Consider the following 23,630-nt stretch of genomic DNA (forward strand, 5'->3'; position numbering starts at 1 on the left):
TAGATCACAGCAGATGGCAGGAGTGTGAGCTACTCTTTCAGTCGAGTTCCTCCTGCTCTCACCTTAGAATACTGAGGACTTCTGGGCTTAGAGAAGACAAAACCAAGCCTGTTAAAGTCAGACTTGTTTCTAGCTGGCCTGAACACATTACCCCCATACCATGGACTTTATAAGACCAAGTGTGCTTCAGTCCAGGCACACCTGCTTTGACACTTTCCTTATCACTGACGAGAGGCCCTCAAGAAGAGGCCCACTGAGGAAGTGGTCTCAGAGCTTACACGACATGTGGAAATTCTTCGATGCAACAACTCCATGTCCTGTGGCAAGAACTGCATTCATGTTCACGGGGTGGAGGTGGAGGGAAAGAGTCTTTTCTTCTATACCTTCAAGTGTTATGGTGAAGTTAGTCAAACATTTGGAATGAAAGTACACCACTGTAATGAACTGTGAGAAATGTAATAAACAAGTGTATTTTAACAGACACGGCATGCATTGCTCTTACAAAGGAATTGCTTTATTGTTCCTGCCCTGTGCAGGTTTTTCCACCATGGCCCAGTAGGACTCAGTTTCAGGATGATGGCCATTATTTAATATTCACTGGTTGATGGGCATGGCGGAGCGGTAAGGTTTTAAAAGCACATTGATGTTGAAAGACTGGGATGTGGAAAGCAGTAGTACCAAAGGATATAAGGATTCCTACAGAGTGGATCCCACTGACTGACCCAGGACAGGGGTGCTGGGATTGAGGTCACAGCAAACCAAAGACCATCCAGCGTATGACCAGGATGATCGCAGTGGGACAAGTGGCCGTAACATGACAAATATATAAATGATGTTATGAATTCTTTATGATGTTCTATGATTCAGCTATCTTTTATAAATTCTTTTGCAATTAAAATGACAATTGCAATGGTTTGAAGATACTTCATGTAGTAAGAGACTGCTGATTTGACAGGTGATGACGACGAGCATTGAAAAGGCAGACTGAAATTCCAAAGCATCTCCACAACAGGTTACAACACACGATGATAAGGGAGAAAGCATTTACACATCCCCCGTGTACAAATGTGCCTGACTCTAAACTGCTGGAAACATTTGCCTGGAGGGAACCCCTTCTCCTTCTCATCTTGGAAAGGCATTGATTATAAATTCCAGGTTGGGTTGGAAAATTGTGACACTGAGAAATAGGAAAATATAAGGTAGAAATGATCACTTTCTCTGCTGGTACCAGTTGCCTTTAAGTGAGTTATATATCGTTCATAAGTTGATATTACCTCTACAAGTTAAATTTATTCTCCCTCACAAAGACTGGCTATAACGTCATGCTAGTCAACGCTTGGTGGTTCCAAGGAGCTGAACCCACATGATGTCTTTAGATAATCTGAGCCCAGTGGCAACAAGGACTATGGGCTGTTACTTGGGAAATACTCAAGTGAGGTTGTGAATCACATTTTGGATTTTTTGCTCTCATATTCCTCCCTCTTGGACTGTAGACTTGTTCCATTCGCTGGTAAACCTGGGGCATCTCCCTTGATTGAAGCTGGATCTGAGGCAATGGTTCTTTTGGTAAATGCTGGCAAGCCTAAGTAAAGAGGAAAATAAACCAATGTGAACATAAAACTGAGGCCAAAGGACTAATCTTGTAGAAATTAGTTAATTAGGCATGGGATTTAATTTGATTTTCTATAATTAAACTTTACATGGACTAGCAGACATTTAGCATACATAAAAAATGAGTACAGTTTCGAAAAAACACACTAGATTTTAAAATTGAGTTTTTTAAAAATTTGTATCTGAGAGTAGAAAATGTGTGCTTTGTCAGAAGACAATGATACAAGCACAGAGAAGTTCCAGGGAGGAACGGTGAAGACCTCCTTTCAGGGAGCCTTCTCTGCTACATCCCCGGACTACCAGGCAGTAGACCTAGAAGCTTAATCTCACTGTTCATGTGAACTCGTCCCTCCAGGGTTCAGCTCTCAGATCCCTGCTCAGCAACTATTCTTAGAAACCAATATAATTAATAATAATAATTAATGTATTATAGGAAGAATCTGTCTTAGAACCCACATTCCCACCCTAATCAGGTCCTCAGAGTCTGTTTCTCTTCGCCTGACCCAGCTACCTCCCTTAAAAGTGAGTCCTTATGACTATTCTATCTCCCCAGCCCAGGCCGCCCTTTCCTCTCAGGCTACGTTTATCTTGAATCATTCTGATTAGAATGACCTTCCTAAGAAGTAAACTTAAGTTACACCCTGCTCCTGGACAGCCCGTCCACCTTCATGCTTTCTGGTGAATTTCTAGTGAGATCCAGGCACCTGCCAGTGGCCATCTCTCTCACTCCCTGGGGCTTGCATTCCCAAAGACCAGGCCCCTTTTCAGAACATTTGAGCATTCTGCTCCTGACACAAACACCTCTTTCCTCCAAATCTGATCTCAAAGCCTCTATAGAAGCCTCTCAAGTAGACCCAGTCGATTACACAACGAGATTTCAAGGAGACAGTCACTTGCAAACTTGTCAGATGCTTTCGAGGGAGTGACTAGAAATTTTTTTGTTAAATTACAATAACAACAACCAGAGCTCAATCATTTACAAATATCTAGCAATTAATTGGTCAACACACAAAACCAAAGCCTGGTTTCATAAAACAAGCAAATAAAAGAGGCAGATAGATTGTGCCTCCATGGAATAAATACTCCTTGGATGGAGAAGAAACCTTCCTTCCCTTATCAACATTTATTTCCCAACATTCCTCATGCTGCACACTGTTTGTTGGCACTGGATCCTGTGAGTGTAGGGTAGATTACTTAAAGGCACTGGATCCTGTGAGTGTAGGGTAGATTACTTAAAAGGAGCTGTTCACGGTTACTCAGGTAGACCTTGAACCATTAACAGTCACTCTATTATGGTTTTCTGTGGACACTTTATTTTCACCCAAAAGATATAAACTCTGATAAAAGTCCTTCAAAATACAAACCACAGATGCTAACTTTTCTTTTTCTAGCAATATAAACAGAGGTGAGAGGTGAAATAGTTTTCCCAAGACAACTTTTCTGAACTACTTTTCTTAAGTATCAAGTTAGAATATAATGTGCAAGTCACTTCTAAATTCTGGAAGAATTTTAGATAATGTTTTGCCCTGTTGCAAAAAAAGCCACAGTCCTTAGGGTTACTCATTTAGTTTTTTTTTTAATTACTTTTTAGGACAGTTTAAGATTTACAGACAATTTACAATCTATGTTTACTTTAAAATTTGGTTTGGAAACATGAATTCCACAGAAATTAAACGTGTTAGTCCAAAGGTTGGAGAGTTCTAGAAGTCACCAGAAGCCTACAGACCTCATTTAAGTCTAGACTAGTCAGCCCTGAGAGGGACCTGCCCTGGGGTCCTGTGCCTTTCATCTCAAAGGAGCTACACATGAAGACCAGTGGCCAGTCGCCACTTATAAAAAGTGAAAACGGTGGCTCCGACGGTTCCCAAAGCCGACATTGTAACTGTGGCTTGACTAAGCCCCTACTGTCCACAGGCTGGAGGTAATGGAACCAGTCTTCTAAAAGAGGATCCTGACTCAGGGCCACAGCTTCCAGCCAGCCAGGAGAAATTTGCGAGTGATCATGCTTTTAATAATGGATTTCTGTGTTCTCATTTCCAATGGTAATATAAACTTACAATTTATACATTTCTTCCCTTCTTCCTGGCACAGGGAATCTACCTTTTCATGAATTGACCTGAACTACACAAAGCTGACATAAATTAATTCTTAAAACAAACTTTCATTAATGCTGGAGTGTTTCAGAGACCACAAGTTATGCAGTGTTTTCCCATTTCCTTTGTTTTTTCCATGGCCGGTGGTTCTATGCTTGCTTTGGTCACAGTCACTGAGCTGCAGGAGTGTCTCGGCTTCCATGGCACAGGACAAAAGAGGCCTCCTGTAGCTCTTACTCCATCACAAGCAAGAAGGTGCTTGTTTGTGGGCCCGGAAAGGAAGGTCCTTCCACGTCTACAGGGCCGTGGTCATCTCCTTGCCAAGTTTCCACACAGGTTGAAATGGTTCAGAGCTCCAAAGCCAGATTTTACACTCAATTTAGAAGTTAATACGAAAATTGGACATTTGCTGGTCAGATATAAAAACTGAGGTTCTTGCGGTACCATTTGTCTTTATAAGACTCATTTTTGACCAAAGTGTACATCCGTACATCAAATAGTTTGAAACGACTGTAGAGAGCACCTGGAGCCTCCCACAGTCTTCCTTATAATTCTCTAGAGGCAAACACAAGCGGCTCTCTAGATCTTTTCTGTCTCCATTTATATTAAAAAATGTCTAAAAATGCTATTTTCTGATTTATCATTTTTAGACATTATCCACACCCACCCACTTCTTCACACTAATCCTTCCAAAAAAGCTATTTCTGAAACTTCAGTTATGTCAATACTGAATGTTTATAATTTCATGACCATGTAAATAAACACAATTCACAGACAACTAATAGGGTAGATTATGGTAATGTTTCTTGTCTTATTTCTCTCCATTTATTAATTGACTCATATTTTAATTTTTATAAGCTTATTTTCGATGACTATGTCCTTCCACTGGCTCAATGAAATCTTCCATCATTTTTTCTTCTTGGACTTTTTCTTCCTAAGTCTTCAGTTGCATCAAACAATGTTATTTCTTTGTTTCCTAAGAATTTTCTCCATAGAATCTGCCCTTGGTATGAGAAGATGTATTAAGAATGTGAGTGCCAACCCAGGAAGCATATGAGGTAAAACACCTCAGAACATTCAGTCATAAACGGGATGTCTCCATCACACCCCCACCCCCTGGCTCTGGGAGCCCTGAGTAAGAGGAGGCAGCAAGAGCATAGAGAGTCGGAGGGGACAGAGGACCCCAGGAAAACAAGACCCTCTAAATCAAAACGATCAGATCTCACAGGACCTGCGAGCGGCTGGGAAGGAATGCAGGGGCTTTCCCAGGTCTGCACTGGCTCCTCTACACGTATCATAGCTTCCAGTTTAGAGTTTTATGGGATCCCTGATTGTGTGAATGGGAATGAGTGGGTCTCTGTTTCTTGTGCCTTCTTTTGGGCTCTTTTCCTTCTGTTGTTTTGTTTTGTCTAATTCTGATATGTTAGGTTTTATCTTAGTATATTTTATTTTATTATTATCCCATAGAAGCCTGCTTTTCTTTTTCCTAATAAGAGACGGAAATGAGGTAAATCCAGAAGGCAGGGGGTTTGGAAGAAGCTGAGAGGAGTAGAGGGAGGGGAAACAATAACCAGGATAGACTGTAAGAGAAAAACCATTTTCAATAAAAGGGGGAAATGCGTGCCATCTACAGGCTCACCAACCCTGAATATGAGGATGAATAGCACAGAACCGCAGCCTCCCTGGGATTCATGGGCAGACTTCCTCCAAGGTTCCCAGGCCAGGAGTGGAAAGAGAAAGCACACAGAAGGGAAGGGGGTGGAGAAGACAGAAAACTTCAAAAAGATGGGAGTGAAATATCCACACTTTTCAACAATGATCTTGGATTTGGAGAAATATTTTTCCTATGCCCTCATAAGGAAAATCATTCTCAACTTGGAATTTTGTAGCTGGCCAAACACAGAATTTTATAGTCAGCCAAAGGCTCAATCAAAGTGTTAGTGGAACATTCCATTTTCAGGGATACAAAGATCAGAGACATTTACCTCCTTCTCCTCAACGTAGTTCCATAAAAGCAAGGGGTGAAGAAGCAGGCACAGAAAACAGGAGCATCAGTAAACATGGAAGAAAGTATCTGGTTGTCACATGCGTCCTGGACTTCTTAGACAAGCCCTTTCATTCCTGGTCTGCATGCTTTCTTTGCTCCCCAAATACATGATGCCTGTCTTGTCCGCTTTGAATTGAGTTTAAAAAGTTTGTTTTAAAATGATTATTACTAGTTTCTGTGTATTTATGTGTACTATTTATGTGGTGGGTGTTTTGCCTGTATATATGTCTGTAGTCTGTGTACGATGTGCACTCTCAGTGACTGCAGAAAAAGAGAACTGGATCTTTGGAAGTGGCATTGTCATCATGAGCCACAATGTGGATGCTGGGAGGTGAAATGAAGATCATCTAGAAGACCAGCTAGTATTCTTAAACAGTGACCCACCTCTCAGCACTCCCTGAATTTTACATTTGTAAATTACATGTGTGTAAATGTAATTTGTGTAAATTATATGTGTGTGTGTGTGTGTGTGTGTGTGTGTGTGTGTGAGAGAGAGAGAGAGAGAGAGAGGATGGATGGATGGATGGATGGATGGATGGGAGGGAAAAGAAAAGGGAAAGACATCGTAGATGTCATAGTATGCATATGGAGGTCAGTGGAGAGCTTGTGAGCATTTGTTCTTTCTGTTCATCGTGTGGGTTCCAGAGATTGAACTCAGGTTTGGCAAGTGCCTTTACCCACGTGAGCCATCTTGCCAACTCTTGGTTTTCTTAAAACCTCATCTTTTCTCTTCTATTGTCTCATCCTTTACCCCTGGCCACACTTGATTTACTTTGTGGTTTTCTATATTTTATTTCTCATGTGACTATTTTTCTTGATCTTCATGTCAAAAATATTTTATATTCCTGAAACTGTTTACCTCTTATTCTCTTTCTTAGACTCTGGCTCCAGGGTCTTTTCTGGTTTGGGGACATCTTCTCTAATTATCTTATTTGACAGAGGTTCAGCTCTACTCTGTGGGGCTTGGCAATTTTGACTTTGGGGGATATAGTACAATGGGAAATTAAAGGACAATTTCTCCAAGTGAAATTAATCTGCTATAAAAACAGAAATATTTAGACTGTTAAAATTTGAAAAGTACTGAGAAAGTAGGAATAACCATGGTAAAAAAAATTATAAATATTAACTTGTCAATAAAAAACAAAACAAAACAAAACAAAAAACCCTCAGTGTGTCTCTAACCAAGCAAGTGAAAAATCTGTATGACAAGAACTTCAAGTCTCTGAAGGAAGAGATTGAAGGAGATCTCAGAAGACGGAAAGACCTCCCATGCTCATGGATTAGCAGGATTAATAGAGTAAAAATGGCCAACTTGCCAAAAGCAATATACAGATTCAATGTAATCCCCATCAAAATTCCAACTCAATTTTTTATAGAGTTAGAAAGAGCAATTTGCAAATTCATTTGGAATAACCAAAAAACCCAGGATAGCGAAAACTATACTCAATAATAAAAGAACATCTGGGGGAATCACCATTACTGACTTCAAGCAGTATTACAGAGCAATAGTCATAAAAACTGTATGGTATTGGTACAGAGACAGGCAGGTAGATCAGTGGAACATAAGTGAAGATCCAGAAATGAACTCACACACCTATGGTCACTTGATCTTTGACAAAGGAGCTAAAACCATCCAATGGAAAAAAGACAGCATTTTCAACAAATGGTGCTGGATCAGTGGAACATAAGTGAAGATCCAGAAATGAACTCACACACCTATGGTCACTTGATCTTTGACAAAGGAGCTAAAACCATCCAATGGAAAAAAAGACAGCATTTTCAACAAATGGTGCTGGTTCAAATGGAGGTCAGCATGTAGAAGAATGCAGATCAATCTGTTCTTATCACCCTGTACAAAGCTTAAGTCCAAGTGGATCAAGGACCTCCACATCAAACCAGATACATTCAAACTAATAGAAGAAAAAGTGGGGAAGAGTCTTGATCACATGGGCACTGGGGAAAATTTCCTGAAGAAAAAACCAATGGCTTATACTCTAAGATCAAGAATGGACAAATGGGACCTCATAAAACTGCAAAGCTTCTGTAAGACAAAGGACACTGTGGTTAGGACAAAACGGCAACCAACAGACTGGGAAAAGATCTTTACTAATCCTACACCCGATAGAGGGCTAATATCCAAAATATACAATGAACTCAAGAAGTTAGACTCCAAAGAGACAAATAACCCTATTAAAAAATGGAGTACAGAGGTAAACAAAGAATTCTCAGCTGAGGGATATTGAATGGCTGAGAAGTAGCTAAAGAAATGTTCAACATCTTTAGTCATCAGGGAAATGCAAATCAAAACAACCCTGAGATTCCACCTCACACCAGTGAGAATGGCTAAGATCAAAAACTCAGGTGACAACAGATGCTGGAGAGGATGTGGAGAAAGAGGAACACTCCTCCATTGTTGGTGGGGTTGCAGACTGGTACAACCACTCTGGAAATCAGTCTGGAGGTTCCTCAGAAAAGTGGACATTGCACTACCTGAGGACCCAGCTAACACCTCCTGGGCATATACCCAAAAGATGCTCCAACATACAACAAAGATACATGTTCCCCTGTGTTCACAACAGCCTTATTTATAATAGCCAGAAGCTGGAAAGAACCCAGATGCCCTTCAACAGAGGAATGGATACAGAAAATGTGGTACATCTACACAATGAAGTACTACTCAGCTATCAAAAACAATGACTTCATGAAATTCAAATGGATTGAACTAGAAAATATCATCCTGAGTGAGGTAACCCAATCACAGAAAAACACATATGGTTTGCACTCACTGATAAGTGGATATTAGCCCAAAACCTCAAATTGCCCAAGATACAATCCAAAGACCACATGAAGCTCAAGAAGAAGGATGACCAAAGTGTGGATGCTTCACTCCTTCATAAAAGGGGGAACAAAAATATTCATAGGAGGGGATATGGAAGCAATATTTCGAGCAGAGACTGAAGGAACGGCCATTCAGTGCCTGCCCCACATGTGGCCCACATATGTGGCCTCCACTAAAACTAGATAAGCTTGATGAAGCTAAGAAGTGCATGCTGACAGGAACTGGATATAGATGTCTCCTGACAGACACGCAGCCAGAGCATGTCAAATACAGAGGCAAATGCTAGTAGCAAACCATTAAACTAAGAACGGGACCCCTGTTGGAGGAAGTAGAGAAAGCAATGAAAGAGCTGAAGGGGCTTTCAACCCCATAAGAACAACAATGCCAATCAACCAGCGCTCCTGGGAACTAAACCACTATACATGGACAGAACCATGGCTCCAGCTGCATATGTAGCAGAGGATGGCCTTGTTGGGCACCAATGGGAGGAGAAGCCCTTGGTCCTGCCAAGGCTTGACCCCTAGTATAGGGGAACGCCAGGGAAGGGAGACAGGAAGGAGTGGGTGGATAGGGAGGGAAGCACCCTTATAGAAGAAAGGGAGGAGTATGGGATAGGGGGCTTATGTCTGGGAAAAGGGGAAAGGGAATAACATTTCAAAGGTAAGTAAAAAAAAAATCCAACAAAATAAAAAAATAAAAAAAAGAAAGGACTTCATGAACAAATGGATGGAACTAGAAAGTACCATCCTGAATGAGGTAACCCAATCACACACACAACAAAAACCACACATGGGATGTACTCACTGATAAGTGGATTAGCCCCAAATCTTGGATTACCCAAGATATAATCCACAAAACACATGAAGCTCAAGAAGAAGGAAGACTCAAGTGTGGAGCTTCAGTCCTTCTTTGAAGGGGGAACAAAAATACTCACAAGAGGAAATATGGAGACAGAGTTGGAGTAGAGACTGAGGGAAAGGCCACAGAGAGACTGCCCCACCTGGGGATCCAGCCCATATACAGTCACCAAACCTAAACAATATTGCTGATGCTAGGAAGTGCATGCTGACAGGAGGCTGCTATAGCTGTCTCCTGAGAGGCTATGCCAGAGCATGACAAATACAGAGGTGGACATTCACAGCCAATCATTGAACTGATAACAGGGTTCCGAATGAAGGAGTTAAGAGAAAGGTTTAAAGGAGCTGAAGGGGTTTGCAAGTCCATAAGAACAATAATACCAACCAACCAGAGCTCCAAGGGACCAAACCACCATCCAAAAACTACACATGGACTGACCCATGGCTCCAGCTGCATATGTAGCAGAGGATGTCCTTGTTGGGATGGCATCAGTGGGAAGAGAAGCCCTTGGTCCTGCTAAGGCTTGATGCCCCACTATAGAGGAATGTCAGGGCGGGGAGGCGGGGAGGCAGGGAGGCGGGAAGGGGTAGGTGATGGTGCGTGGGAGCTCCCTCATAAAAGCAGGGGAGTGGGGATGGGATGGGGGGTTATGGATAACATAACATTTGGAATGTAAATAAAAATATCCAATAAAAACGCAAAAGAGAGTAAAACAAAAGGCTCAATTAATCATTGGAGGAATTCAATTAAAATTTTTATATACTATAATACAGGCAGTAACAAAGCATGCCTCAATTCACACTATATATATTGCAAGGTTAACTTTTCCTATAATTATTAATTTTATTTACTTTTGAATGACTACATTAGAATAGAAACCTATTATCTGCCCATGAGAAATATATCTTAGAAAAATGATCAAGGCTGATCACAAGATGGTAAAATCAAAAGCTAAATGCAGTCTCTTTGAATGCCTTATTATAATATTAAATATAATTCCCACAACCTTGATATTTCCTACGTCATGTCTTCTAATCATTTCCTTTTAGGAGACATTTCAACAAAATTGAGTGGCAGTAGAAAATGGCTGCTCGGCTTGACTCCTGCTCCTGTTAGCTTAGGTTTTTAGGGTGCTAGCAGGTGGGACTTCTAATGTTTTGAGGCAATTCCTTCCTTCCTGGTCGATGGTAACCTGAGGAACCTTTTGCATTGTTTAATATGAAAGACACAAATCCTGCCCTGTATATACACCAGATTCTGCGATGTAATTCAAATGGAAGAGTGGCTGCAACATCTGGATAGCAGAGGGTTTACAGAGATACAAGATCACTTGGTAAAATGATTAAGATGGGAAAGAAAAAAATGCTTACCTTTTGCAATGAAATAATTATGATATAATGAAAACCAAACCATTTGTCAGAATCTGATAAATATTTATTAAATGAATCTATGAATATAAATAAGCAAAAATGAGAGATATCACCTTTGGATTTGACCTACTTCTTTTAAGACTTATTTTGGTATATTATTTTATAGCAGACTAGCTATTTTAAATGACAGAATTATCAAATTTAATGTATAACCCTCCAGGCCCATGATAAATTGAAGAACTAAATTATTATGCAAATTAGAATCTATTAAATAATATTTGAATCCCCATAGCTTAGATAAAAGTAGACTTCAAAAAAGGACTTGTATATTCAGCTACCTAATTTAATTGAACATTAATTGGGCTTTTAATAGGATTCAAATAGTATGTGGGAGGCTAGGGAAGCAATGTTGAGCAGAGCAGACAACACTCATTCATTCAGTTCAATCCGTGGTGGAGGGGCTAGAAAAGCAGTCAATAAGAGGTCACTCAAATTTTAAAAATCCATCTTTATTACCCTAAGATTTATTTAAAATTGCATTGAGTTTGGGGTATTAAAATAGAAAACATCTTTAAAGCCATAGCTGATGCCCTCTTCAAGTATAATGCAGAACCCCTAGACCATGGGAAGAAGTCCACTGGATCCTGGCCTAGTGAACTCAGACATCATTTTACTGTTATAACAGGGATTAAACAGTGGAATTCAGTATGTAGTTTTGTATGTATCCTTATTCTTTGTACAAATAAATATTGCTGAATACTCATACGCAAAAAAATCTTCCTGTTTTGACGATTTTCATCTTATTACAAAATAATTTTCATTTTTTGTTCATCTACAATTTAACAACTTTTAGACCAAAAAAAAATGGGTTCAATTAACATTTTTTTTTACCATGATTTACTTTAAGTTTTCTTTAAAAAGTTTGAGATCCAAAAAGGAATTCCATGTTTTTCACCAAGTTAGGTAATATCAGAAGTGTTCTTGGGGGACATTTTTATGATTCATAATGAAACATTTCTCAGACTTTAGCATGAATATTACTATCATGTACTGGCCTTAAACTTTAATTTCCCCATGAGTTACATTTAAAAAAATCCAATTTAATAACTGGTAGAAGACTTTATTACTTACAGTTAAAGTATGAAAACTGTGGAGTAGACAGGAAGCGACTGTGGTCCTGCCAAGAGGAGGAGTGATCTAGGCCATGAGCGTGGGAACCGGCAGAAAAGGGTCTGTCGTCCTGAGAAAGAGGACACATTGAGTTCTGTGAACACAGAAGACATGGGAAGAGTCATGTAAATGCACTGACTGGGAACTGGACCTTACTATGCAAGCTATACGGCACATGCATGGGTGAGTGAGAATGATCACTGCCTAAAATAAAACACATGTGCTAAGGCACACATAGGAAAAGAAACCACTTATTATCATGCAAAATATTTTGTTCCAGTCCAGTCCAATCCTCCACCATGTAAAAAGGCTTCAGAAATCCGTTTGTCAAAGCTCATGTTCTTTGCATTTAGTTGCAAACATTTTAAAGTCATCCTCTTGTCCTAATCTTCAACTTCCTAGTTCCCATACACTAGCGTGCAGGCACAATGTGCTTTACTAAGCCACTGTTTTCCTTGGCATTTAAATGGTGTACAGGGTTTTGCTTCTATAAATAACACTGTACGAAATTCCTGTAAATAGGTAGGCTTTTCCATACTTAGGCCTGCCCCTTATGACAAATTCTTAGGTGGGAATCCTGGGTCAATAAAAACAATTTTATGTTGAATTCTACCAGACTGCTTTTTGTATAATTAATATAATTATTCACATCCAACAAGTATTCATTTAAAAATATACATAATAGGTCCCTTTCTTACTATGTTGAACAAATGTATCTTTCTCAACTATTAGATGACAACTTTAAGCCATTTCATTATTTAAATTGATTAAAAATAGGTATTTTGATATCCTTAAGTAGTGAAACTGCAATTTTTAAAATGATTCTTTTCAAATTATTTGTTATCATTTTTGCTCTCCATCCCCCATTCATTCAGAATAATTGGGTGTGGAATGTACTTTGGCTGGGCCAATAACAAATGAGATTATCGGGGCTCATGATCAGTAAACTTTCAGGTTTCCAAATGAGAAAGGCATTCATTAAACAAATAAGCTGCACGAATCAAGGTGTAATTAGAACCATGATAAGTACTCTAAGAACAGTAAATAACAGGAAGGAAGACAATAGAATTGTGGTCAAAGATGACCCTTGGAGATGATGTTCAAGAACTATTTGAACTATCAAGCAGCTGTGGGTGAGGTGGTCTAAGGTGTCTCGAATGCAGTCTGTCAGGCAGTGAGCCTCACAGACCATTACTACCCAATACATTCACCGCCATTCTTAGTACCATCTTCATCAGTCTTTTATTTTGGTCACAGATATTGCACATAAATACAAATAAACAAAAATTACAAAACAAACAGTACACACACACACACACACACACCCCACACACACACACCCCCCCCACACACACACACCTTACACAAGTGGATTCTTGTTTCTTCCGTTCCCTAAGTCATTACATATTACAAGCACCAGCTCTATTACATACCCCCACCAACTTCCTTCATTCCCTAGTATTGCTGTATTTGAGAGTACTTTCTCCACCATCATCATCATCACCACCATCACCACCACCATCATCACCATCATCATCATCATCATCATCACCATCATCATCATCATCATCATCAATGTACCATAGTTTTATTTACCCTCTATTATCTACACATAAGTTTACTACAAGATATTTTCCTACTCTAAGCAAGCTGTATGACAGACCTGTTGCTATGAAGGGCTTGCTCATGTTTTAGTTTACCGGAAGTGAGATCACTGGGTGGTACATTTTCTACATGCCATTGAGGTTGCTGATCCCACAGATTTCGATACTATGTGTTTTCACCTTAATGCAGATGAATATTTATAACTTCCTTTGCCTTGCTTCTTTGGGCCATCAATGGTTTAGGTTTAAGTATGATATGAGGTTTAATTTCTAAGTATTTGGGTATTTCATAAGCAGTTTTCTGTTATCCATTTTTGCTTTCATCTCACTGTGGATGAAATTTTATAATTTATAAAATTTCAATCATAAAAGTATTTATAATTTCAATCATAAAAGTTTTGAAATGATTTTCTCCACTCAGAACATATAGTCTATTCTGTAGAATGCTCAGGATGTATGTGAGCTGTCACTGGGGATGGTCTGAAAGTGTCCGGTAGCTGCAGCCAGTTCATGCTGCTGCTCCAGGCTTCATGGATTCTTCTGCGAAGGGCATCAGGTATAAGGAAGAGAGAGAAGGGAAAATGGTAATGTTTGTGAATACCGGCCACTGCTGGTAGTTGTTGCTCCGTGTGTTCCGATGCTCGGCTGGACGTAACGCCCCTTCTATTCACAGGGTATATGTGTGGCTGAGTGTCCTAAGTTCCCTTCTTTGCATGTGAGAACTATGGAGATTTAACCACACCTTTAAGTTTGAACATTTCATGCCTTCAAAATAGTCAGAGGGAGCTAGAGAGGTGACCCAGCCGTTAGAGCATATTTGGATGTAAATTTATTTCCCTGAGCCTGTGGCTCAGACACCCCTTATCTCCAGAGTCAGAGTTTCTTCTGGCATTCATGGACGGACACACACACACACACACACACACACACACTAACAAAAATAAAATCTTTAAAAAATTGTCAAATAGTCCATATTATCTTGAAACAAAAACAGCAAAATGAACTAGGCAAATTGAATTACAAAAGAAAAGTGCTTCATGACTCCTCGGATGCTGGTCATGCTGGCGTGTGAGGAGAGCTTCCTGTTCTTCCCTTTCCTACTGCTGCTGTTCCCTATATTGCTTTTCAATCTGTGGAATCTCAACTTAAACATAACTTACAACATGCTCAAAAACTAAATGCTTCTTTTTAACGCCTATTACTTAATCAAGGACTTTAGTACCAAGAAGAAAATATTTATTAAAAATAAAGATACTTTGCAATGTTAATAGTCCCAGCTTCTGCTTTTTAACAATTCTTTTATCCTTAAAACAAGGGCCTGTTTTTATTGCCGTCTTAAGTCTGAATAACCCAGTTAGCCAGAGCTCTCTGCACAGCTCAATGGATGAAAGGACTTGCATTTTCTAGTATTTTCCCTGGGCTTCGTCCACTTCTCTTTCATAACTCACATTGTAAGTGGTTTCTTAAAAGCTGTTCCAACTTGACTCAGTTCCTCTGCTAAAGTGATATCTAATGATTAATATGTAACAATGCACACCAAATACTTCTCTCCCAGGGGTGCAGTTAGCTCAAACTTTATAAGTGATACATTTAATTTTAAAGTTTTTATCGATCTCTTCCCTTGGAGAAAAAAAAAGGGGGGGGGCAGTATTTCTGGATCTGTCTCAGGATGTTTTCTTAAACTTCTCTTGTCAAATAATGCACACTCTCTCTTCCCAGCCCAATATGAAGGCCTGCTCCTCCATCAGCATTCCATAGAGCCTGAACTTCTTACTCTATAAACTGCATTCTCACTGCAAAGTTCAAACCGGACAGTTCACCTAAAGCTTGCACTTCACCTCTCAATTTTACTTCTCCTATTTCTAACTAGGGCAGGCCTTTGATTATCACAGCAGCCCATCTTTCTACCATCCCCCCACGGTCCTCCATATCTGATGCGGTGTCCCCTGTAGTGAGGGGAAGGTGGCACTGTATGATACACTGAAATTAAGATCCACTCACTGTAGATGCTGGAACATAGGATGTTGCTACTTTTACAGCTGCAAGTTCTCTTTCGTCCTTTCCTCCCCTTTTTCTTTGTTGAAAAAGTCTGTGGCATAGCTGGCTTTGAACGTGCGATGTCTCTGCCTTGCATGTGTGGGACTTCCAGGTGGGAGGCATCCTGGTCAGCTATACTTAAGGGGTGGACAAGACCACCTCTACGTCCCTTCATCGCTAATACTTTATCATGTCAGGGATCTAAACAGAATTCCCTACTATGCAGGCTGTCTTTTCTATGGGAAATCTAAACTGACTTAATACTGAAAACCTCAAGCAATGTTCATCACCAGAGCAACAGATGAATGAAAATATAAACTCCACTGGATGAGTGGGCTGGGGAGGATGGGTCAACCTGGGAGAATAGGGTGGGGCTAAATGTGATCAAAGAGTACTGTATGGAATTCTCAAAAAAACAAAACAAAAACAAAAACAAAAACAAGACTGTGCTAGATACGACCATTTGATGGCTCTTTCAGAAGTTTTCTATCTGTATTAGTAAACATTATTTCCTTATTGACAGTTGTTTAAAATTTTATATTCCATACCAAGGGAACTGGGTTATGCAGAATAAGACTGTAGGATAAAAGAAACTAATATGTTTAACTGAGTTATCACTTCCAACTCATAACTGTTTTCAGATGAGGAAAAAGAATCCCAGTTTAATTTGGCTTGTTAAAAAAAAATCCTTTGTTTAGCTTTTTTAAAGCAAGATAAAATCTAGTAGTTGAACATAGCGGCGTGTAAGTCCTGATGAAGTTAAAGGAATAAAATGATTCATTTTCCACATGATTTGATTTCCAAACAAAGTTTGGTATGTTTCACACAAGTTATTATGGGGGGAAAAAGTACCAATTAGACTTTTGTTAGACTTTTACACTGGCTGAACTTAGAACACAATCACAAACTTATTGTGTGTGCTGGCTCTCTGTTCTGGGGTCAAAATTGAGGCAGACAGTGTCTGGGCTAAAGTGCCAGGCCACACAGCGAAGGGGATTGCTTCATCTTGCCCGTCCCCTTGTACTCACACTGTTGCACTCTATCTCTCCATAACATCTACCTCCACTCTGCGAAAGGCTCTCCACAGAGAGACATGTTGCTTGGGTTGAGGGACACATAGAGCTATATTTGCATAGCAATTTACATTTATTTTCAAAGATGAGGAAAGGCTGTCAATGGTGCGACAGGGATAAAAGGCTCACCACTCCCTATGCTCGCCCATGGTTGCTCCCACTATTCTCAGGCAATGTCCAGGAAATTGCATGAATCATGCACCAGTGATGTATTTTAGAGCATGAAAACGGAAATGTCTATGCATCACCTACAGTCTTGAATTACACTAGGAGTTGCGCACAGCATGTTTTAGAAGCTGCTGTTGCAGATTTAAGTCAAAAATAGCTGACCTGGGAAAGTGCTGAATGGCATTAATTGCTATGAGCAAAGCATAAACAAATTAGAGAGATTCAATGAGGGGGGAAATGACTTCCAGGAGCAAGCTTGGGTACTTATAGCACACACATGCTTACATCGAGCAAACACTGTGAGGGGCTTCCACAAACTGCTTTCCCTTCCCAGTGCCCTCCCCTCAGAAAGCCATTACCAACACTCCGTCACCTCGCTCCTCTAATCCTGTAAAACATCTGCTTCTTCAAATAGGAGCTGCACAGTAACTCTTCAGCTAGTAGGTTAAAAAACAAAAACAACAACAAAAAAACAAAACAAAACATGGTTTTCTTTTCAGAAAGAGGAAGAATGGGGAAGGAGTATGCCTTCTGAGATTTTACCAAAAAATCCCAATGTTAATTAAAACCATATATTTAGTATGGATAAAGGTAATGAATGGATTATTTTTTTTCTGGGCAAACCACGATCCTCCATGAATTCAGATTAGTGATGCTGTGTTCCTGGCTTGCTGTGGACATTCTGTTCTATGTGAAACAGCTGGGACAGCGAAGAAGACTGCATTTCCTACAGAAACTCAATTAGGCTGGATGGGAAAGAGGCCATGAAACGCTTCTGTTGTCTACGGAGAATCAGGGAGAGTGCACTGGACTCGGCTTTGAGTTGAATTCTAAATATAAAAGGTTGAGATCAGGCTCTGTTCAATTAGCTTGGCCAGCCCAGCACAATATTATATTATCATATTTTTATATTATGTCATGCTCTTAAAATGGGACATAGGAACTGCCCAACCTCTCAACAGGTTTCTAGAAGCTCTGTCATTTTTATACTGCTGGTTGTCACAGGAATAAACAGGAGAGGAGCTCTAGCTCTGGCCTGAATGAGAATCTGACTGCCTACTTCCTGCTCACACTTCTTTCTCTGCAAGGTATGCACTCGAGATGCTGCACTGTTTTCCCACACCACAGCAGTAACCTGAGAGAAGCCAGATGACGCCAACATGGTCCTGCCATCCCAACACTTACTTGTCAACAGCAATACAGGACTCTGCAAATGAAAGGCTAATAAACAACCTCTTCCGGATTCAGACATGAACAAAATTCTTCCCTGCACCTTGTCATTTCAAGCATCTTTCCCAAGACTCAACATTTTTCTTCTAAATCCCAAGCAAAGTTGGTTGGGAGCACCTGTGCCACATCCATCGCTGTTCATCTGCACCATCACCGTTTATAGAAAGATTTAAATTGTTATGGGTTTGTAATATATTAGTTAATATATTACAATAAATTAATGTTCATCGAAGGCTGGATTCAAAAGGATAACAAATGGGAACAATCTGTAAGTTCCAATTAGATGGGAAGCACCCTGAAGGCTCACTAATTTAAGTCATGTGAGCCTAGAAACATTCTAGGTACAGACAACACACAACACAAACATGTGTGCCTAAAAACATTCTAGGCACATAGATAACATACAATGTAAAACATGAGAGGAATGAACTTCCAAAAGCTTGGGAAGTATTTATTTGATTGACAAAGAAAAACAGTTTACAGTGTATAAGAAAATAGAATGTCAAGGTTTCCTTTTTCTAGTTAGAAGTTGGTTGGTTGTTGTTTTTGTTTTTTGTTTGTTTGTGTTTGAACAGAGGTCAGTGGTAAATATTTTAGGATTTATGGGCCATATTGTTCCCACTGTAGAACCCAACTCTCCAGTGAGGCAGAAAAGCAACCCTAGACAGCACGTAACAACCGAGTGTGGCTGCATTCCAATAAAGGCCCAACACTCGCTTCGTCTCAGCGTCAAACAGCTCTGGGAGGAATTGGATGATTCTGATCTTATACTTCCAGCTAAAAGTCACGGAGGGAAGTTAGGGCAGGAACTCAAGCAGGAAAGGAATCTGGACATAGGAGTTGATGCAGAGGCCATGGAGGGGTGCTGCTTACTAGCTTGCCTGGCCTGCTTTCTTAAAGAACCAAGGACCTGTGTATGTGTGAGCACCGGGGATCTGAACTCAGAACCTCATGTCTACACAGCAGACACTTCACTCACCACAGGGGTTGCAACTGGGATGTAAACTGAATAAACAAATTAATTAATGAAGTACAAAAAAAAAAAGAGAGAGAGAGAAAAGAACCCAGGGCCAGCAGCAAAGGGGTGGCCCCACCAGTGACGAACTGAGCCCTCCCCCATCAATCACTAATTAATAAATGTTCTGTAGAATAGAGTCGTTTTCACAATTGAGTTCCCTCCTCTCTGATGACTCTAGCTTATGTCAAGTTGACATAAAAGTAGTCAGGACAGGCATTTTCTCAATTAAGGTTCCCTCTTGTCAAGTGATTCTAACTTGTGTCAAGTTGACTAAAATCTAACTAGCACAGGATACTTCTCTCAGTCTCTTTAAATAATTTATTGCCAACATGACTATTGGTGTCCATAACTGGCAAGACAGTCTCACAAAACAGTCAGGCTATTGTATCATTTAGGGTAGGCATCTGCAGACTTTGGTGAGGACCTATATATTCATAAGAATGGATAAATATGTGAAAATGTTTACAGAGGATTAATTCAGGAACATGGCCATTGGAAAATACAAGTTGTTGGAAAACACTTATACCATCTATTTCCAAAGTTCCCGAGCCGATTTCCTCATATTTCCGAAGTTTAACCCAGCTCAGAGACAGGCCTGGTTTCATCTCCAGCTGCAAACGCAACTTCACACAGAACGCTTCGCTTCCTTGCTGCACACGTTAAACATTCATGCCTTTGCCAAATGCTATTATGAAAATTGCACTGATTTATAGCAGGTTGACACCACTAGATAGCACAGATTCACCAGGTAGCAAATCATGCTGCATTGGGAAATAATGTTTTAAATGTTTAATGTATATCTAGACCTCTGTTAAACTGGTAATAGGCTATGTATTAGAATCACGTGGTTTTGGAGAAAACTTTTACACCACATTAAAAATATAGTCCTACATTCTGTGACTGTGAGCGATATAAAATCCAAACGTATTCAGTAATAGCATAGTGATCAAGAACATAGAATATTGCATGTACATAGACTTAGTCTTAAATACTAGTTTAAACAGGTAATAACTCTGTAACCTTCCTTCCTTCAGTAATACAGGAGGACAAACAATGTCAGCATGACTGGCTATACAGAGTAGCATGACTCCATACAAAACATGCAGTACCTATAAGAGTGTGTTGTAACATCCTCAGTAATTAGTAATTATCACTAACTCCCACTGCCTACATATCACATCCTACTGAAGGAGAAATGAATAATTCAGAATGTATGGGACTCTACAGGAATGTTGAAAGATGATTTAAAAACTGTCATATGAGACAAAAAAGGTTACGACTAGAGCCAGTAATTCCAATTTTAAAATTGGTTAAAAAGCAATAGAATCATGAGAAATTCTCTTACTTGTGGAGGTATCAATAATGCAGCATAACTAAGTTAGGAAGGGTTTTCTGAAGTGAGCACCTTCTCTCTGTCCACTGGGTATTCTACACAATTATAGTAGGAGCAATGATAATCCTTAGGAATAATTATACATGGCTGCAGTAAGTGAGTGCATACACTATAAGGAAGACTCATTAAAATTAAACTATGTAATTTAGACACTTTTTGTAATACAAGTACATAGCTGACTATAAATGGATTCTCTCTGAATCAACATTGTGTTTGTGTGTGGGAGGCAGTAATTTGGCCATGCAGGAGATATATGGTAATTCCTAGAGATCATGTTGGGTATCACAATTTGGGTGTGGGTGTGCTACTAGCACCAAGGGCGATGCTAAACTGATTAGACTTTAGGGACGTTGCCAACCATCCTATAATGCATAATATAACAAAGATTACCGTGCCCAAATGTCACGATGTTCAAGCCAAGATACTTGGTTCTGGGCTAAGATCACTCAGGGTCAACTAGGTTCATCCATCTGTGTTTGATGGACACTGGGGCAGAATTAGGGAACAGTACATTTTCTGTCAGTGCAATCAGATGTGCATCTTTGTGCTGGTTACTCTTATGTATCAGAAGCCCTAGTGTGGAATTTGCCCACCTAAGAGAGTAACTAGATATGCCACGGCTAATAGCACAGGATACTGGACCTCAAGGGGACTTGACTGCTGAGAGCTGCTCGCTTTATCCATGAAGTTGGGCAATCATTTACAATAGCTTTGACAAGCCAAGCCACCAGGGTTTTCCCAGCCCAGGATTTCTAAGGTGGCATTAAATTCCACAGATAGACAGCATGCTATCATAACAATGTATAAACTTAAGGACTGAAATGTTAAAAGTGCAATTTTTGCATATGCTTATGGAATTGAAAAATTATTTTACATATCAAATGGAATCTTCTCTTCCCCAAGCACCTCAACACAAACACTGCCACGGTTGCTTCTCAGGTTATGGACTTAAGGATGGTTAATGATCCAGGCCCCCTGACACCCCCACCTCCCCAAGAAGAAGCATATGAAGAATATTACCCTAAAGGTCTTGATTCTGTACTTGGTGTCATCTCGGCGCTGTTGAGCAGAATCTCCGTGGAGACTGTATTTAGAGTATCTGCCATCACTTTTCACAGATAAACTGGAGGAACCCTGGAAAAAAAAACAACAAAGAGTTGGAAATCGGTAGATAAAAGAAAACTCAGTGATTGAGGGGCTGAAGAGATGGCTTAGTGGTTAAAAGCACTGACTTTCTTCCAGAGGTCCTGAGTTCAATTCCAGTAACCACATGGTAGCTCACAACCATCTGTAATGGGATCCACTGCCCTCTTCTGGTGTGTTTGAGGACAGTGACAATGTACTCACATACATAAAATAAATAAATTATATATGTATAATATATAAACCATATATTCAAATACACACACACACACAACACACCAAGACATTGACATTAAAGTAAAGAACTAGCAAGAAAAAGGTGAGTAAGAAAATAGAGAGTATGACCATGCTGTACTAGGTCACAGCGATAAGATGGGTGTGATATACTTAGAGAAAACCAACCTTTCCAGCTGCTAACAGCTACCAACTGCTCCACTGCTGGGGAAGAGGCATGGATTGCATACATTTTTAAATTTAATATTTAATAATCTTATAAAGTCTTAATAATCATACGAATTCAGAGAGCAATGAAATTAAGAAAGCAGCATGTTCAGGAACCTCTTTTGTTTTTAATTTTCCCTTCATTTTCAGGGGAAAGAAGGAACGTGGCAATAGCTATGACAATCATGGAGACTTTTCATACTGGGGGACAAGAAGAAAGTGAGGGCTAATGACTCTGGTGTGTATAATTATCTATGGTAGGCAGAGACTGAAATACTCTCAAAGAACATTTGTCTCACTGATGGTTCAAGCAGAAAGGGGAATTAGAATTCCAGGTCGAGGGTTTTCATTTCCATGAGGAAAAGGGAAAAGGAAAGAAAGCCAGAGGTCCCTGAAGTAACAAATGCTTTGGCCAGAGCTAGGCAATCTGTGGCAGATTTAGGTTGGAACCCAGTGCCACTTCCTTCCTTCCATGTCAAGTAAGTGATGTGTAAATACAGGTGACATAGACATCTGCATTTCTTATTTTCTTCCCAAAATGGGGTTAAAAGAAGAGGAAGAATCAGGAGGAGGGTGAGAGGATGCAGCCACACTCAAGCAGGAATAAAGTCAAGCATATCAAAATAGGACAGAGTTTCTACTCAGTCATAACTATGGGACTATCAACAAGTACACTGGCAAAGTACAGTTTTGCATATATATTGACGGTAGTACCATGGGAAGAACCCAGACAGATGGCAGTATTCATGTCCTTCAATGTACATTAAGTATTCCCTGAGACTCTCAGCCATCAGGGGCAAGAGCCTAAACTCAGATGAACACCTAAGTCTTTGAATTCTTGTTTACATCACACTGAGTTATAGAAAGTTATAGATACCTACCTGATATGTATACATATATTAGTATATATACATGCATATGTATGTGTGTGTATATGTAAATGAAATTCATGTCTAATAAGATGGGGGATTTCTATACTTTCACTTAAGGCTGTATCAGTTATTTCATGAAAGTGATGTAAATGAGCTATTTTTAACTGGATAGATGGCATGTGACATGCAGACTGGGTTTCAAGATAGAGGAGATAGTGAAAAGAGACACATTAGATCTCACCCAAAGCTAACATACACTGTAAGCTTTGACTTCCTCTTATGAAAAATAGAAAAACATCTCTGAATATTAAAAAATACAACATATTTAGCTGTTTGCTACACTGTCAAATAATATCTATAATTATAAAAATGTTTGCTGTGCAATAACAAAAATAGCTAGCAATTATGTTCCTTTTCAGGGTACAGGTTCACTTTCAATGAATCAAAAAGTAGAATTCTAAACTTGAAAACATACTCTCCCAGAAAAATCCAATATAAATGGATCCTCATCTTGGAGTCTTTGCATGTATAAGCCAGGCTGACAGACAATAGCTAGACTTTGAGTAGCAATAGACCTTCTGGTAAGAGAACAGGACTCTGAACTACACCCTTAAGCGTTCTGTTTAGTACAAGCCCTGGGGGCCAAGTGAGCTCTCACTGGAA

The 23,630-nt window shown here is 39.7% G+C and overlaps 1 protein-coding gene across 1 annotated transcript in view; it reads right to left on the minus strand.

Annotated features, from left to right (window-relative positions):
* Positions 1 to 496: 496 nt before the first annotated feature.
* The window catches only part of Cep128 (centrosomal protein 128), a 348,062-nt gene continuing 324,928 nt past the window's right edge, over positions 497 to 23,630 (minus strand). Inside the window, exons 24-26 of the mRNA XM_032908227.1 lie at positions 21,532 to 21,645; positions 11,950 to 12,058; positions 497 to 1,582 (exon numbers count right to left, since the gene is read on the minus strand). Of these exons, the coding sequence (XP_032764118.1) occupies positions 1,446 to 1,582; positions 11,950 to 12,058; positions 21,532 to 21,645 (360 nt within the window). The 3' untranslated portion in view covers positions 497 to 1,445. The remainder of the gene's footprint in view (positions 1,583 to 11,949; positions 12,059 to 21,531; positions 21,646 to 23,630) is intronic.

The sequence above is a fragment of the Rattus rattus genome, chromosome 7, assembly GCF_011064425.1.
Source record: "Rattus rattus isolate New Zealand chromosome 7, Rrattus_CSIRO_v1, whole genome shotgun sequence".
Classification (NCBI taxonomy): Eukaryota; Metazoa; Chordata; class Mammalia; order Rodentia; family Muridae; genus Rattus; species Rattus rattus.